This window comes from Schistocerca piceifrons, chromosome X, assembly GCF_021461385.2.
Source record: "Schistocerca piceifrons isolate TAMUIC-IGC-003096 chromosome X, iqSchPice1.1, whole genome shotgun sequence".
NCBI lineage: Eukaryota > Metazoa > Arthropoda > Insecta > Orthoptera > Acrididae > Schistocerca > Schistocerca piceifrons.
In genome coordinates, this window is record NC_060149.1 from 396,006,360 (window position 1) to 396,023,957 (window position 17,598).

The window sequence follows — 17,598 nt, forward strand, 5'->3', positions numbered from 1 at the left end:
GATTTTATTTCGGTGATTACAAAATAGAGTCGAATGTATGCACTGGGTCGCCGAGGCAGCTAGTTCATGGCGATTCGGTCAACCAAGTAAATGAATGTACTGAACATGCTGCAAACCACCACAGGGAGCTTGTGTGTCAGAATTCTCATCGAGTGTGCCGCAACGGTGTTATGATAGAAAAATGAGTCTCAGAGAAAAACCTTTGATGGTCTGTTGGATTGATGATAGTTTCCTATGATGGTGGTCGGGTTCGTTTCCAGCTTCTGCTGATGATTTTTAATAGGGAGAGACAGATTTTATTCTCTTCTGGCTACGCCAAGTGAAGAAAGTATAATGGCATTGTGGTATGAAATTCACATTAAACATGATATTCCTTCTCTACCAAGTAGACATTACGCTGAACCACAATAAAGTCAGGAGTGGCGAAATGTGGGAACTCTATCACCAGTAACCTTTCTTATACTAGTTATTTATTTCTAGTGACGAAACAAACGCTATGTAGGGTCTCGGGACACTTATTCCATCTTTTATTTGGGCTTCTGTATGTCGATAAAATTGGTTCTGAGCTTGGAATGCAACTCAGACCGCCCTTAACGCGGAATTTGATGCCTTCGCGACAATACAGCTCGGCTACAATTTGTTGTTTGTTCAAAACTGCAGATTCCTCAACATGTCCACATATTGCGCGTGAATGGGTTCGAATCCTGGCATGGCACTAAAGTTTTCATTATGTATTATCAGGCTCTAGCATGAGAGAGCCTATCTGCTGGTGGATAATAATTATGATCTTTAATGCATTTTCATTCGAGGTCAACACTAACGATATCTGACGCTTTTGACCCCCAGTGAGAACTATTTGAGCGATCACAATAAGTTCGAGGATGTTATTCCGAGCTGCTGGTGGATAAAAAATCGGTAGCTGACGTCTCTTTGTGTGTAGTCAACAAGGATATGTGTGGGGTTCGATTCCCAGTCAGCACTGAACTCTTCGTCATATTATTTCGAGTTCAAACATGCTCACATGTCGTTGCTGGTGTAACAAACACATATTTAACGTTTGTTTTCTCTAGAATATAACAGCGATAGGTGCCGTGTTGGAGTCCTGAGAAGGAAAAAATTAATGTTTCGTCTCATCATTTCAGTTAAAACATCTAGGTACTGCCGAGAAAATCCGATATGTCACAGCTGATTGTGCTTCGATAACAATCCCATTAGGTTCTGGGTTCGAATCCCTGCCCAACACAAAGTTTTACCTCACGGCATTTTAAGTAAGTTACTTGTGAAGAAGCAATACTTAACATCTCTCGTAGTTCGTTAACAGGGACAATAGTTGCTGGGTAGGAATTCGCGTCCGTTAAAAATGTTTACGTTATGTAATTTAAAGTTGATATTCGCTAACTTATACTGTCTAATATCGAGGTAGATGACTCTCTGTATGCCTACTCAGGAATTACTGTTAGTTACCGTCAGTCACGAAATCTTAGTCTGCATGACCTGGGTTTGAATCCATATGCAGAACGAGACGGTTCGTCGTGACATTTGAAATTCATACATATTCTCAACTAGCTGCTCGTGAATAACTTAAATTTTTAATGTCATTTTGTCTTAAATAACAAGTACGGTATGTTACTTTGAAGAGGAAATCATGAATACGACGAACTTACTACGTGCATTAGCTATCTGACGTAATAATGAGAGTGGTAACATTTCAGGAATGTCATTTATTGCAATAAATGTGAGCTTACAAGCCTTAAGGACAGTCTTATCTGTGATAAGGTGTTCCCTGATATTTGTAGTATCGTGGTATTACTTTACATCTTTAGTTATTGCGATACAGAGCAGAGTTTTCTAGCGGTGACTTGTTGGAACCATTTTCAATAGTCAAACGACTGTACCAAGGAGAGATTAGAGGACCTGCTAGACAGCTGCGTTATGCTGGATGTATGCGAATCAGGCGAAATGCAATTCAGGTCTTTCGGATACTTTTGAGTACGACTGTACATAATAACAAATGGGACCAAAATTCGTATTACTTGTTTCAAAAGAGAAGGATACTGTATTCGGTTTTTGTTCTCATCCAAAAAGAAAGCAGACTTTTCTTTTGAAAATATCTTCCATTGAGCTCTCGCTAGTCACATAGATGAAAGTTTCTTTTGTGATTACTTCTTCCATTACTTTTTGTAATTACTTTGAATGACCTCTAAATGTGTAATAATGGCTGGCACTAAATCCTCCATGGGATCTTGTTCATTGTCTTCCAAAAATGATGTAAGACTACATAATGTGAAAATGTTATTGTTCAGCACTTGTGAACCAAAAAGAGTCAACTTTCTTTGGAAAGGCGATATTTTGTTATTTGGCAAGGAAGCTTTTAGTAGTGGGACAAAGGGGGTGCGGCCCCACCTTGCATTTTTGCTACATTTATTCAAGATGGTGGATCCAAGATGGCGGCCTTTGATGTGGCAAGTTCGCACTGACGTCATGGCGGGAAGTTCTAATTTAGGTGGGAAAATTGGTCAATTGGGCTACCTCCACAAACCCAACTCCATCCCCTTTCCCTTTTCCTCTCCACTCTCCGCCACGCGGTAGCCGCAGGGGTGACTGCACGTTAAGTACTTCCTGTTGCGTTGGAAATACCTGCAACCTTCTTCCTTCCCATCCCCTTCGCACAGATACCCTTTGTCGTTGAAAACGAACTGCTTTGGCAGTTATTAAATCTGGTGTTTAAAGGGTGTGTGGAATATTGTCACACACATAATTTGAAGATATCACAGGAACTAAATGTACCACTGCACAAAGAGAGAGTGCTTTGCAGATGACGCAAGAATAGTAAAACAATTTGCGATGTAATTACGCGTTTTATTCTGAGGAATACCACCGCCACACTTGAACATGGACTCTAAAAAAAGATCGTCGCACAGTTGTGTAACCGTCCCTGAGACAATTTGGGCGCTTTTGTGGGAAATACCACATTCTATCCTTGACTTTGAGCACAAGCTGCTGCAGGAGTTACTAAATCCAACTGAATATGTCTCTAAATACACTTTCAAAAAGATCGCTGCACAGTAGTTTGCCCAAATTTTTGCGATGTATACCGCCACACTTGAACACAGACACTAAAAAGATCGTGGCACACTTATGAAAACTCCCAGAGACATTTTGTGACCTTTTGTGGGAAATACCACAGCCTTCTCTTGTCTTTGACCTTGGACTGGTTCAGGAACTTTTTAAATCCAATTGAATAAGCCTCTAAATACACTTTCACAAAGATCGCTGCACAGTAATTTGTCTCAATTTTTTTTGGTGTATACCGCCACGCTTGAACACTGACTCTAAAAGATCGTGGCACACTTGTGAAGTCTCTGAGACACCTCAACGCTTTTGTGGGAAATAGATCACGAAATGGATATCAGCTGCAACATCTGATTTTACATGCCAAAACGACGATACTTGGAAGTCGAAATAATAAAGGGTCGAACACGCGATCCATTCTGTAGTTACATATTGCATTCTCACAGCTGGTAATACAACGCTGTTTAGCTAAGGACGCTTTATAAAGTTCTATAAGGTGTTTGCTGATGACTTTGGGGTCACACCTGGGATTGTGATTCGACATATTCTTCTACATTTGGTGGTCAACCACAATAAACATTCTGTTTTCTGTATGCCTGTGTGTCACGGATGGCTCTGGGTGGAAGGCAGTGTAGCTTCATGTCTGCTGCCAGCTTCACGTGGTGTGACCAGTATTTCCCGCAGGACAGGGAGTGTGCCCTGAATTAACGCATGCCCGAGTGCCCAGGCCCTGCTGGTGTGGTGACGCCTGGCAGCCGACGCATGTTGCAGCCTGGTAGATGGCAGGACGCTATGTGTCCTTAGCTAACGATCGTTGTATTGCCAGCTGTGCGACTGCAATATGCGACTAGAGAATGGATCGTATGTTTGACCATGTGCAGGACTGATTAGATGTTTTAAACCCTAATGTACAGTATTTACAATGTACTTCACTGTACTCTCCGCCAATCACAAGCTTGCGGTGTCAGCTAACAAACAGTTGCTGCATTTTTAACAACATTCTGCTGTACGTCTATTGAGGTAATAATGATACATGCAAGTTGATAGCTGTCTTTGATGCTTTCCTGGAAAAGGGAGCCATCTGCCTCTAAACTGGCTTGCATCGCGTTAAAGGACGGCAGAAAGTGGAGGGAGTGATCGGTTGAGGTGGAGTTGTAATGAGGTATGATTTAATGGTAGGTTGATGTTGTATCCTAGAGAGAGGGAGATGTTGCTGCAGGTCATTTAACCTTTTTTCCCGTTGTTCTCTCAGAGTGAATCAGTTGTATGGCATAACCAGTGTTCAACTCGTACACAACTGCGTGTTCTGTGTGTGACTTAGAGCACCATCTATCTGTGATCATTAACAGCAAACCTCACGGTCATCAAAGGACTTCAAACTCATGTGTGATGATGATGAAACATGTCCATCCTGCTTCGGCTCCCTCCTCTAGATGGACAAAGATTGATGCGACGTACTCCATTCCCCTGCTGCATCTTGGGCATAAAATAGAGTCTTGAGTTTTGTAACTATGGTGATTCTGAGTTAGTGACAGGCGTTTGTGAGGTACTGCAATCCCCATGTATACATCAGCTTGACAGATGTCCTGTTTACGGAGTTAGTGGCAACATGACGTGTAATTTTACACGTCAAACACCGCTGCTAAGCGTTCGCCAGTTTCCTTGTAAGACGCATTCTCCATTACTAACGATCATTTTATAGGACTGACGCGAGCGTAGTATAATTTATGAACCATGATCGGATGTGAACAGTGGGCGCTACGCACCTCCGAGAAACTATATTGCGCGTGTATCACAAAGACTAAGTAGTTTTATCTTCGTAAAATATGTCACCGTAGTGAGTGGGATAGAAAACTTGCAGGGTGGGTGTATGTCAGATGTTGGACATTTATGGCCTGCGTTAGAGTACATGTGTTTGTGTTCTACGCTGTATTCTCTCTTACCAATACCTTCTTGGTACTGACCACAGACACTTGAACAATACTTTAGAATTAACAGTGCAATTGAGTCACGTAAAATGCTTCAAACTCCACCCACCTAGAGCTCCATAAAGCATAAAACCACATGTTTCCTTCATAACCATCTGTTATATCATCACAACACTCTCATATCTACTGTACATCGATAAGGAGAGCTAACCACCACGACATGCGCGCATCTGGAGAGATTTTGAGCACTTGGATAGCTGTCGTAAGCAAGATTGGTGAGGAACAGTCTTCACTGAACAGCAGTTACGAACTCGGCTTGCTCTGTTCCTTCACGAGATGTGGCATGTATCGGTCTACTTCTGGTCAGCTGCGAATTAAATCGCTGACAGTGTTGCAGGGAAGGGTTGGTCACAACAGTGCGAGCAGATCTTTCACTCTCTAACTTTATCCCAGAAATGCGAGAATGCTCTGTGCCTCCCACCCACATACGGAAAAATGGGCAATCATAATCATAAATTACAACTACGATCAGAGTGCTAGAAATATGTAGATCGGTATAAGACGCTGTCTGGCATGCTTTGGTATATATGTATGTTCGAGAATTAACAATGAATGGACACAGTGCACAGTCATCTGCCTACATTTGCAGTGGTACTCGAAAAGTAGCGGAGTAGTGGTATAGCGATGATACAGAAATTGGGTAGCATGTTGCTGTGTCATTGGTCGGCGTTGAAATTAGGGATATAAACTGGTGAAATTGCTAAAATTGATCACACTATCAACTTTGATGCTTGTTATAGTACATCGACGTTGTCTTTTCCATCCCATCCGTCCACTGGCACACTGTTGTATCCCACATAATGACAGACTGACATCACTTGTTTGGGATGGACAGAGAGTGTTGGTGATCGCGTACATGACTGCATTATGAGGAATCAATCGATATGGTACAATAAGCCATCTGCTACCTGGTCAATTTAAACGTAAAGGTCGTCAGTCGCCTTCGGACAGCTGTTTGGAAACGCTCCACGATGCCGCGAAATTCTTCCAGTTTCCATATGCTGTGACTGTCTTTTACACTACTGGCCATTAAAAGTGCTACACCACGAAGATGACGTGCTACAGACGCGAAATTTAACCGACAAGAAGAAGATGCTGTGATATGCAAATGATTAGCTTCTCAGAGTATTCACACAAGGCTGGCGCCGGTGGCGACACCTACAACGTGCTGACATGAGGAAAGTTTCCAACCGATTTCACATACACAAACAGCAGTTGACCGGCGTTGCTTGGTAAAACGTTGTTGTGATGCCTCGTGTAAGGAGGAGAAATGCGTACCATCACGTTTCCGACTTTGATAAAAGTCGGATTGTAGCCTATCGCGATTGCGATTTATCGTATCGCGACATTGCTGCTCGCATGGGTCGAGATCCAATGACTGTTAGCAGAATATGGAATCGGTGGGTTCAGGAGGGTAATACGGAACGTCGTGCTGGATCCCAACGGCCTCGTATCACTAACAGTCGAGATGACAGGTATCTTATCCGCATCGCTGTAACGGATCGTGCAGCGACGTCTCGATCCCCGAGTCAACAGATGGGGACGTTTGCAAGACAAGAACCATCTGCACGAACAGTCCGACGACATTTGCAGCAGTATGGACTATCAGCTCGGAGACCATGGCTATGGTTACACTTGACGCTGCATCATAGACAGGAGCGCCTGTGATGTTGTACTCAACGACGAACCTGGGTGCACGAATGGCAAAATGTCATTTTTTCGGATGAATCCAGGTTCTGTTTACAGCATCATGATGGTCGCATCCGTGTTTGGCGACATCGCGGTGAACGCACATTGGAAGCGTGTATTCGTCATCGCCATACAGGCGTATCACCCGGAGTGATGGTATGGGGTGCCATTGGTTACATGTCTCGGTCACCTCTTGCTCGCATTGACGGCACTTTGAACAGTGGACGTTGGATTTCAGATGTGTTACGACCCGTGGCTCTACCCTTCATTCGACCCCTGCAAAACCCTACACTTCAGCAGGATAATGCACGACCGCATGTTGCAGGTCCTCTACGGGCCTTTCTGGATACAGAAAATGTTCGACTGCTGCCCTGGCCAGCACATTCTCCAGATCTCTCACAAATTGAAAACTTCTGGTCAATGGTGGTCGAGCAACTGGCTCATCACGATACGCCAGTCACTACTCTTGATGAACTGTGGTATCGTGTTGAAGCTGAATGGGCAGCTGTACCTGTACACGCCATACAAGCTGTGTTTGACTCAATGCCCACGCGTATCAAGGCCGTTATTACGGCCAGAGGTGTTTTTTTTTGTACTGGTTTCTCAGGCTCTATGCACCCAAACTGCGTGAAAATGTAATCACATGTCAGTTCTAGTGTAATATATTTGTCCAATGAATACCCGTTTATCATCTGCATTTCTTCTTGATGTAGCAGTTTTAATGGCCAGTAGTGTATTTCAATCATCATCCTGTGTGTTGTGGGAGCAGCAACATAATTTATACCGTGCGATGTCCAGCTTTCACTCAGAGCCAGTGGATCTAAACATGTTAAAGTCAGTTTAGAACCTGACACAGACCTCAATGTCATGGTGAAAATAAACAAAATGTATAGCGGTGTACAAAGCTTGGATGTGTTACAGCAGAAAGAAACAATGAATCAAACAACAACACAGTAACCCTCTCTTGCGACTGGTGGTCTGTGGGATAGAGTCCTCCTACAGTACAGGCGACGTGACTTTACTCTGGTCTAACGTTTTTAAATATCGATAAACTATCGATTAACCGATAACATCTGCACTATCGGTAGTCTGATTTAACTATTGATAGTCATATCGTTTATAATGTAATTCTTTTTTAACTAGCACCCCAAAAAATTTCGGATCGTATTACGTCCATTGCGTGTGGAGTGAAGAGGGAAAGTAGATTGCATGGAGGTATTTAATCAACTTCAAATATGGTAGTGCCTCAACCAATCTATGCTGTTTATAAATGTATGTCGTTTATAGATTGGTTGCTGTGGGGGAGGGAACGTGAGAGAATGAATTGTCTTGTTTGTCTTCTAGTGATGACAACTCACGGTCGTGCGTATCTCGTACCGACCAGATGCTTATAGTAACAGTTACAAATGGTTCAAATGGCTCTGAGCACTATGGGACTCAACTGCTGAGGTCATTAGTCCCCTAGAACTTAGAACTAGTTAAACCTAACTAACCTAAGGACATCACAAACATCCATGCCCGAGGCAGGATTCGAACCTGCGACCGTAGCGGTCCTGCGGTTCCAGACTGCAGCGCCTTTAACCGCACGGCCACTTCGGCCGGCTAACAATTACACACGTAAGTAACATGGATTCATGAATGCACATTATAGGGACTGCCATCTTCAAATGTGTGAGCATGATTAGATATAGCATGGAATACAAATGTAAATAAGGCTTTAATACAACGCAGTTAGTAGAGAAAAAAATGACATTTTAAAGATTTGTTAAGAGTTTGTGATTTTACTGGATAATGCATTTTAAAATAAATACTATTATTATCGTTATTAATTAAACACACCCGCTCTCATCCTCTTTTGTTTCTGAGTCCTCATTGTACTTATAGGTGTTTCCAATTACATATGTTAATTAATGTATAAGGTGGTTCAAAAACACAAAAAACTGACGCAATCCTAACGCCCCTGCTTTTGTAGAGGCACAAATATCGTTCATACGTTGGCTGCCTGTGTTGTGTTCGGTTAGTGGCTCTTGTTCGTTAAGGACACACCAGTTCCTGAAAAACTGAATATAGTAAAAGCCCAACCTGTCAAGCGTCAAGTTTTTTATTTATATGGTGGCTGGAAATAATAGTTAAAATATACAGCTGTATTTACATACTATATGCTTTTAAAGTATTGCAATGCATTATTCATAAGTAATGCGGGCGAAACATGAATGTTTGAATGGATCTGAGACAAAACTAATCTCTTCTTGCCAAGAGTTGACGGTGGATGCCCGGAAATGTTTTTGGAAATACTGTATCCTGTAGATATTTCTTAAGCTCTTGTCTGTTAATGCTGAAACTCCTTGTCTGAAACTTGAGCAGTGGGTGAATTATCTCACCATTATTTTTATTTTATTTTCTTTATTTTTTGAGTTTACAGCATCCTGCGACCTGACTAACAATTTTTCCAGCGTCACGAGGAAGAATGCTGCACCTAAAGCTTCTAGCTCTTTGGGTTATCGTAGGAGGTCGCTTCAATTTGGCAACAATGGCTTCTTTGTCTCTAATTTCTTTATTTAAACGCCACACAACAACAGGATTACTCTTCGTCAAGCAACTATAGTGCCACACATGTTGAATCATTGTCATTGGCAGCAGTGAGGCAAAGAACACAGTCGTCAAAAAGTGTTCGGAAGGGTGCCGACATGAAACGATCACTATTTTTCGCGCGTTGCAGATAGTCTCTGTTGGCTGAAGAAATCCAGCGCTTCCAAGGTTATTGTATTTACGTTTGTTTAGTGCATAAATAGAGCTTTTTGTTACTGTTTTCAAAATGAATCTTAAAAGTCCATCGTCTGTGTGGAATTTTTTCAAGTAAGTGGGGACAATAGTCAGTTTGTGAAGTGTACCATCTGCATCTAAGAATATAAACATTCAGGGAATACGACTAATTTAAGGTGAAAAACCAGAGAACCATGGATGAGTAAAAGAATTGCAAGGTGAGGAATCAACTTGCAAGCTAGATAAAGCGCAAGAGGCGCAAAAAAAAAAAAAAAAAACAACTCTTCAGAAATTCCAACAATCAAGGTTTGAAAAATGTTTTTAATAACAAGTTGGTATAGCTTGTAAAGTTTTTCTTTGCTGCTTGGAAGTACAAAGTGAGCTTGCGATTGCGATCAACGAAAGTTCAAAAGCACTGCCTTTCCTCACAGTAGGAAATTACTTGCCTATGCAGGAAATAATAGGTCTTCTTGAACCTTTTGAAGTAGCAACAAGAACAGTCTCAAAAGAGTCATACGTCACTGAGTCCTTAATTATACCTCTGATACGAGGTATTCCTGAAAAGTTGTCAAATTTGGAAAGCACCTTAATAACTAATGAAGCACGAAGTGTTGTGGATTCCTTGAATAAATCAGTCAATCAAAGACTGATACAATTTAACACGCTAACTTTTAACGTGCTTGTGACATTATTGTATCCTAGGTTTAAAAAACTTGTTTCCGGGACATTGCGAGAGGCAGACAAAGCTGCACAATTACTTGAGAAAGAGTATGCTTCTATCATCGCATCGACACCGAGAATAATACCTGAAATAGATGCATCCATGAACAGTGCTAATACTTCTTCTGATACGTATGAGGTAACGGGCGAGTTATGGCACCCTGACAATATTCTAAGTTCGGAGTTGTCGTGGCCGCAAGGGGCCACCCGGCAAGCCGGGGCTCGTCAGCGACTGCGTGATGCCGTACGTTAGACGGAGCACGAGGGGTAGCCCCAGTAGCCCCAGCGCGTGCTCCAGGCCGGCCATGTGGCTGGGAATTCCATGTTAACGCTGTGTCGCGGAATGGCTTTGTGTCGATGAAGGAGATTTGTACGCCACTGAGTACCAAAGATGGCGGACTTTGTGAAACCTTAATGGAAGACATTTCACAGTTCATATAGAAATTAATAGTAGCCAGAGGAATCATGATACCTCAAAAAGAAACATGTACATTACCATTATTTCCACGAAGATTCTGATGGTGTAATCAGATTTTCAGCATGTTTATTAGTTTAAAGTTTAGTATCTGATCATAAATTATACAAGTAACACTCAGCAACGAATTTCCAAAATCTAAACGGTTGAAACATCGCCTTAGAAAAATTAAGAATGACAATGCTGGTAAACCACTTACGTTATTTGATTTTCAAACAGCTGAGCAAAACTGAACGTACTCAGACATTTCTCTCTTTACTTATTCTGATCAACAGTAAACTGACACTTTTTTTTTTTTTTTTTTTTTTTTTTTTTAGCGCAATGCAGTCTGACTTTCAATAATCCCTACAAAAGAATGGCCCTGACTAACAATAACCTATACCTTTCATGAATCACTTACCTCACAAAAATCTTCGTTACTCAAACTACTGCAATACAGCGTGCGCCAATACTGCCAGCTAAATAAAAGATTCTAACTACTGAAGGCACCAACTACTGATCGGCATAGTTAGCAAATGAAAGATTTTGATGGAGAACAAACAATGTATTTACTTTAATAGTGTTCAAAAGTCGTAATATATATATATATATATATATATATATATATATATATATATATATATATCAGTTCATGACATCCGGTCTCACAAATTTCGTTTTTCTGATGGACACACGTCCAGATCATCCGCTCTCAAAACTCTGCCATCTCACTCCCCACATCCTCCACTGCTGGCGGCTCGCCTCCAACTGCGCAACGCTATGCGCTGTTCACATCCAACTGCCCAACACTACAATAGCAAATATTCCAACAATGCAAACCAGCCACAGACTACACACAGCACAGTCAGTGATTTTCATACAGAGCGCAACGTGGCGTTACCAACATAAAAATCTAAACAGCCTACTTACACAGTTCAAAAAAATGGTTCAAATGGCTCTGAGCACTATGGGACTTAACATCGATGGTCATCAGTCCCCTAGAACTTAGAACTACGTAAACCTAACTAACCTAGGGACATCACACAACACCCAGTCATCACGAGGCAGAGAAAATCCATGACCCCGCCGGGAATCGAACCCGGGAACCCGGAACGCTACCGCACGACCACGAGCTGCGGACTTTACACAATTCATCCGATTTTGTCGATCGACATGTCTTTAGAAGGCTATTAGTGTAATCCTAAACTGGTATAAATTACAGGCATGTAACTTGAATAGTACATGAGTTATTGGAGGTCAAAGTTGCCGATTGCTATCGACCGTGTCAGGCCATAAGTATTCCACAGTTACACGAAAAAAAAAAAGAAACCGTAGCAGCATACTTATAAATATATCTATTCATTCATGTCTTTGTTTATATCCGATATACACTATTCATGAAGAAATTGGTCAATTATTTACTGTGTTTTAGAAAGCACAGAGACATTAGGCTATTGGTTTACTTCTGATGTGTTCCTTTGATATATGTTTATTTAATTTATTTATGTATTTAATAATGTGTGTTAGAGCGTGTTTATGGTCCAGCCGTAGGAATTTTATTTAATTTCAAGCTATTTAAATGTAAATCCAGTATTTCGAATGTGTTTCATTATGTTCGTGAGCTTGCGTTGGCTTGGAGACAGGGCAGGTGGGTTCTAGCCAATCACAGCGATCGTTCCAAAAAGGACATGTGGAGAGACTGTTTGGGAGTGGGGGAGGAGCATCGTTTCGAGAGAGGACAGGGGAGTTCTGGACAGTATGGGAGAGGTCGCGGGAGAGTCCTGGACGGTACGGCGCGACAGACGCACGGTCGCAGGAAAGTCTTGGAGAGTGGAGCAATTTGCGCGTGGTCACGAGAGATAGAAATATTTCGTAGTGCCGACTTGTGCACTTGTGAGATTTTCGTGGCTTCTGCAGTGAAGACGTAGTATGCTTTTAGAAATGAATATCTCACGAACTAGGTTGTTGTTCATAACTAATAACGCGAAGCATGAATCTATTGTTTCCCTGTTATTCAACTTATATTTTATTTAATTGCTGGACCATCGACACCAATAAGTGTTTTACAGTAATAAAGGGCATTGTTAAAGGTACTTCTGCTATCGTACTCATCATTTAAATTCGTTAAAATAGTACCTGTAGATTTTATTTAATTGCAAACTTTCATTTATAAATGTCTATAATACGTTCAAAATTCGCAATTGAAAAGTGATAGGAACCTTCGACCATTTGATTCATGTGTATGTTCATATTGTATACTGTAGACTCAGCAGTATTTGGCTTGTAATTCGGAAACTACGTATCCCATCCTCTAGACAACGAAACCAGCCAAAACTTTTAATATTTCAGCGCTGAGTCTGAGGGTACGTAGTTGAGGGCCATCACACCACATCATTTTTTTGAAAGCCCACATACTTCTACCAGTTTGAAATCAGATGATCTACTTTTTCTGCCCAATCAGCAACAGCATAACGTCGATGTCGTTACAAAAATCAGTGATTCCATAATTGACCTACGTCAGTATTTTGAAAAACTTATAATAGACAATCGTGCTTGTGTATTAGAATATTGGCTAAAATCTGATGGTATGTTGCTTATAATGGCCACTAAATATTTGTGCTTTCCAACGACTTCAGTTCCTGCAGAGACCGTTTTCTCCAAGGCAGGAGTAACAATTATTGATACACGCAACAGACTAAATGAGAAGAATTTAAATACTTTTCTTTTTATAAGACGAAATTTGCGTATCTTGCAATGTTGTATTTTAAACAACAGACTACAGAACAAGAATTTAAATACCGTACTTTATATAAAACGAAATTTGCGTATGTTATATTGTTGTATTGTAAACGTAATGTTTTCCGCCAATTGACAAATGGGGAAGGGAGATAGCAGTAGGGCAGTCCAGCAGCAGTATAACACCCTCAAAAATAAATAAAGTAAATAAATAAAAACAGTGCCTTACATTCTTCCTTTCCAGCAGCTTCGAAATGGGGAGGGGAGGGGGAAGTGGGGGGAGGGGGCGAGTAGGGGTGGTGACATCATCATGTGATATTGCCACATGTAACCCCCCCCCCCAAGGAGAAGAGGTGGGGGACGCTCCAGGGAAAGCTGCCATCTTGAATAAATTTGGCAACAATACTGACTGTCCCAACTTCAGATCTTTGTCTCCCTACTACCATGAAGACAAGGTATGAGAAATTAGGGCTCATACAGATGCACATAGACAGTCATTTCTCCCTCACTCAATAAAGCAGAGCAAGAAAGGAAATTACTAGTGGAGGCTGAAGGGACTGTACAGGGGCTTGCCGAGTATGTTTGTAGATGTACCTATAGATCGAGATTGGCCCATGAATCAATGGAAACGTATTGCCTGCTTGAATGAATCACGTTTCTTGTTACACCAGGTCGATGGTCGTGGCTGGACATACCATTATCCTTGCAAAATGCTATTCAAAAAATATACTGCACCAAAGATGCAGGCCTGCGGGGGCTGTTATTCTGTGGGGTGCACTCACCTGGATATCTGTGGGACTTGTGGCAGTAATCGATGTCATCATGACAGTTGTGGACCACGTGAACATTACTGCAGACTACCTGCATCTATTCATACTTCATGACTTCCCTGATGGCAGTGGCATCTACTAGTACGATAACTGTCCCTATCGTTGAACCAAAAACGCACAATAGTTGCTTGGGGAGCGTGATAATGAACTGACATTGATGTCTTGACCGCCAAACTCGCCTGATCTGATCGCAGTGACACATGTCACGCTATCGGGTGCCAACTCAGTGCACACAAACAACCGGTCTGTAAATATGGGGCTTGTGTGACTTGTGCGTAGACATCTGGTGCCACATACCTCCGGAAACGTATGAAGGACTTGTTGAATACAGGTTTGCTGCTGTATTGCGTTCCAGATGTTTACTAGCACAGTGTTATACATTTGATACCCTCAAACACACACCATAAAATGGTTTGCATTGTGCACTGAGCTGACGAAAGTCCCAGGATACCTCCTAATATAGTGTCGAACCTCACTTTGCCTGGCGGAGTGCAACAACTCGACGTGACATGGACTTAGCAAGGCGTTGGAAGTCCACAGCAGAAGCATTGAGTCATGCTGCCTATAGAGCCGTCCGTAACTGCGAAAATGTTGTCAGTGCAGGATTCTGTGCACAAAGTAACCTTTCGATTATGTCCCATTAATGTTCGATGAGATTCATGTCGGGCGATTTGGGTGGCCAAATCATTCACTCGAATTATCCAGAAAGTTCTTCAAACCAGTCGCGAATAATTGTGGCCTGATGACATGGCGTGTTGACATTCATAAAAATGCTATCATTGTTTGGGAACAAGAAGTCAATAAATGACTACAGATGGTCTCTAAGCAGCCAACAACAACCATTTACAGTCAACGATCGGTTCAGATGGACCAGAGGACTCAGTCTATTCCGTGTATACACAGTCCACCCAATTATGGAGTCACCAACAGATCGCACAGTGCCTTATTGAGAACTTGGGTCCATGGCTTCGTGGAGTCTGTGCCGCACTCGAACCCTACCATCAGCTCTTACCAACTGAAGTCGGGACTCATCTGACCAGGCCACGGTTTTCCAGTCGTCTAGGAACCAGTTGATATGGCCACGAGCCCAAGAGAGGCGCTGCAGGCGATATCGTGTTGTTCGCAAAGGCACTGGCGTCGGTGATTTGCTGCTATATCCCATTATGGCCAAACTTCGCCGCACTGTCCTAACGGATGCGTTCGTCGTACGTCCCACATTGATTTCGGTGGTTACGGCGCGCAGAACTGCTTGTCTGTCAGCACTGACAACTCTATGCAAACGCCGCTGCTCTCAGTTGTTAGGTGAATGCCGATGGCCACTGTGTTGTCCGGAGTGAGAGGTAATGCCTGAAATTTCATATTCTCGGCACACTCTTGATACTGTGGATCGCGGAATATTGAATTCCCTAACTGTTTCCGAAATGGAATGTCCCATGCTTCTAGCTCCAATTACCATTCTGTGTTAAAAGTCTGGTAATTTCCGTCGTGCTGCCATAATCACGTCGGAAATATTTTCACCTGAATCACCTGAGTACAAATGACGATTCCGGAAGTGCACTGCCCTTTTATACCTTGAGTACGCGACAACTGTCGCATGACCTTTGTCACCTCATTGTATGCTGTAGGGAGTGGATGTAGGTTCCTGGCTTTCAGGATGTGCCGTGACCTGCGGCAATGTGTGTGCAGGCTGGTGCCGGAGTCTCCGCGCTGGCTGCTGGCGGTGGGGCGCCGCGAGTGTGCGGTGCGTGTGCTGAGCCGTGGCGCCGAGCTCAACCGGCTGGACGCGTCGGCGGTGCGGGAGCGCCTGCCAGCCGCGATCCAGCAGCCCGAGGAGCAGCCCCGGCCGGGCATCACGGCGCTCTTCCGGTCCGCCTCCCTGCGGCGCAGGATGTGCGTGCTCTGCCAAGCCTGGTTCGTCTCCGGCCTTACCTTCTTCTCCTTCACGCAGTCTCTCGACAGAATGGGAAGCAACATATTTTTTAACATCACGATGGCGGGTAAGTTCGAGTTACATTGCGAAGCCTTGACTCGTATTTCCAGAAGGAATTTTCACTCTGCCGCGGAGTTTGCACTCATTTCATATTTCCTGGTAGATTTAAAGCATGTGCCGGAACGGAATTCGAACCTGAGACTTTTGCCTTTTGCGGGCAAATGGTTTACCGACAGAGCTGTCCAGTCGCGGCTCATGATCCGCCCTCAGAGTTTTACTTCTGCTCAGGCGCGCTCATACTTAAAGGCTCTTAGGCGTAGCTGCCCCAGAATATACAGGGTGAAAAGTATTTAAACCGACAAACTCTGGGAGGTTGTAGGGGACATCAAAACAAATATTTTTCCCTAATGTCATTTTTTCCTATGAGGATGATTTAAACCGGTAGAGGCCGTATTGCGACCTTCAGTTGTTGGAGGGCGTATTAGGACCTTCAGTTGTAGGCAACTGCTGTCCACCAGTGTAGTAGTTCATTGTGTCTGTTTACTAATGGAGCGATGCACCGGGAGTGAGTACACTGATATCGTTGGTGCGTACTACGTAGCGCACCACAACGGACGAGCTGCACAGCGGGTTTATCAACAACAATATCCTAATCGCCGTATCCCGCATCATTACGACCTTTGCTGCTGTGTACCAACGTCTGCGTCAGACCGGGTCATTTTGCAGATTACCTGGACAGGGACGCCGTCGCACGGTAAGAACGCTGAACGCTGCAATTTGAGGAAGCTGTCTTGCAGCATGTGGAGCGGGATCCTTCAATCAGCACTCGTGCAATTGCACGTAACATGGGGACGAATCAGACGAATGTAAAAACAGTCCTTCGGGAGCAATTGTTACGTCCATTTCACATACAGCGTGTCCACAACCTGGAACCAGTTGATTATCCACCCAAAGCACAGTTTTCGCAGTGGTATCTGGAACAGTGTGAAATGCATCCTACATTTCCATCCTCTGTGTTGTTTACCGATGAAGCAACGTTCGGGCGTGATGGAGTCTTCAACATGCACAATTCGCATGCTTGGAGTGAGGATAACCCACATGCCACAGTTACTAGCGCTCATGAAGTGCGGTTCTTCGTTAATGTGTGGGTCGATGTTGTTGGAGACTGTTTAATTGGGCCGTATCTGCTAACTAGGCCATTAAATGGCAGGCACTATTACAATTTTCTCGCCAGAGCATTCCTAGAATTGCTGGAAGACGTCCCGCCCCCTACAAGACAACGCATGTGGTTCCAACATGACGGGGCGCCGGCACATTTCAATCGTCGTGTGCGTCGATTCCTGGACCGACGGTTCCCAGAAACGTGGATTGGCAGAGGTGGTCCTGTACCATGACCTGTTCGATCCCCAGACATGT

The 17,598-nt window shown here is 43.2% G+C and overlaps 1 protein-coding gene across 1 annotated transcript in view; it reads left to right on the forward strand.

The window, feature by feature from the left end:
• The window catches only part of LOC124722384 (organic cation transporter-like protein), a 186,606-nt gene that overhangs the window by 111,798 nt on the left and 57,210 nt on the right, over positions 1-17,598 (forward strand). Inside the window, exon 7 of the mRNA XM_047247557.1 lies at positions 15,939-16,249. Coding sequence (XP_047103513.1) covers positions 15,939-16,249 — 311 coding nt within the window. The remainder of the gene's footprint in view (positions 1-15,938; positions 16,250-17,598) is intronic.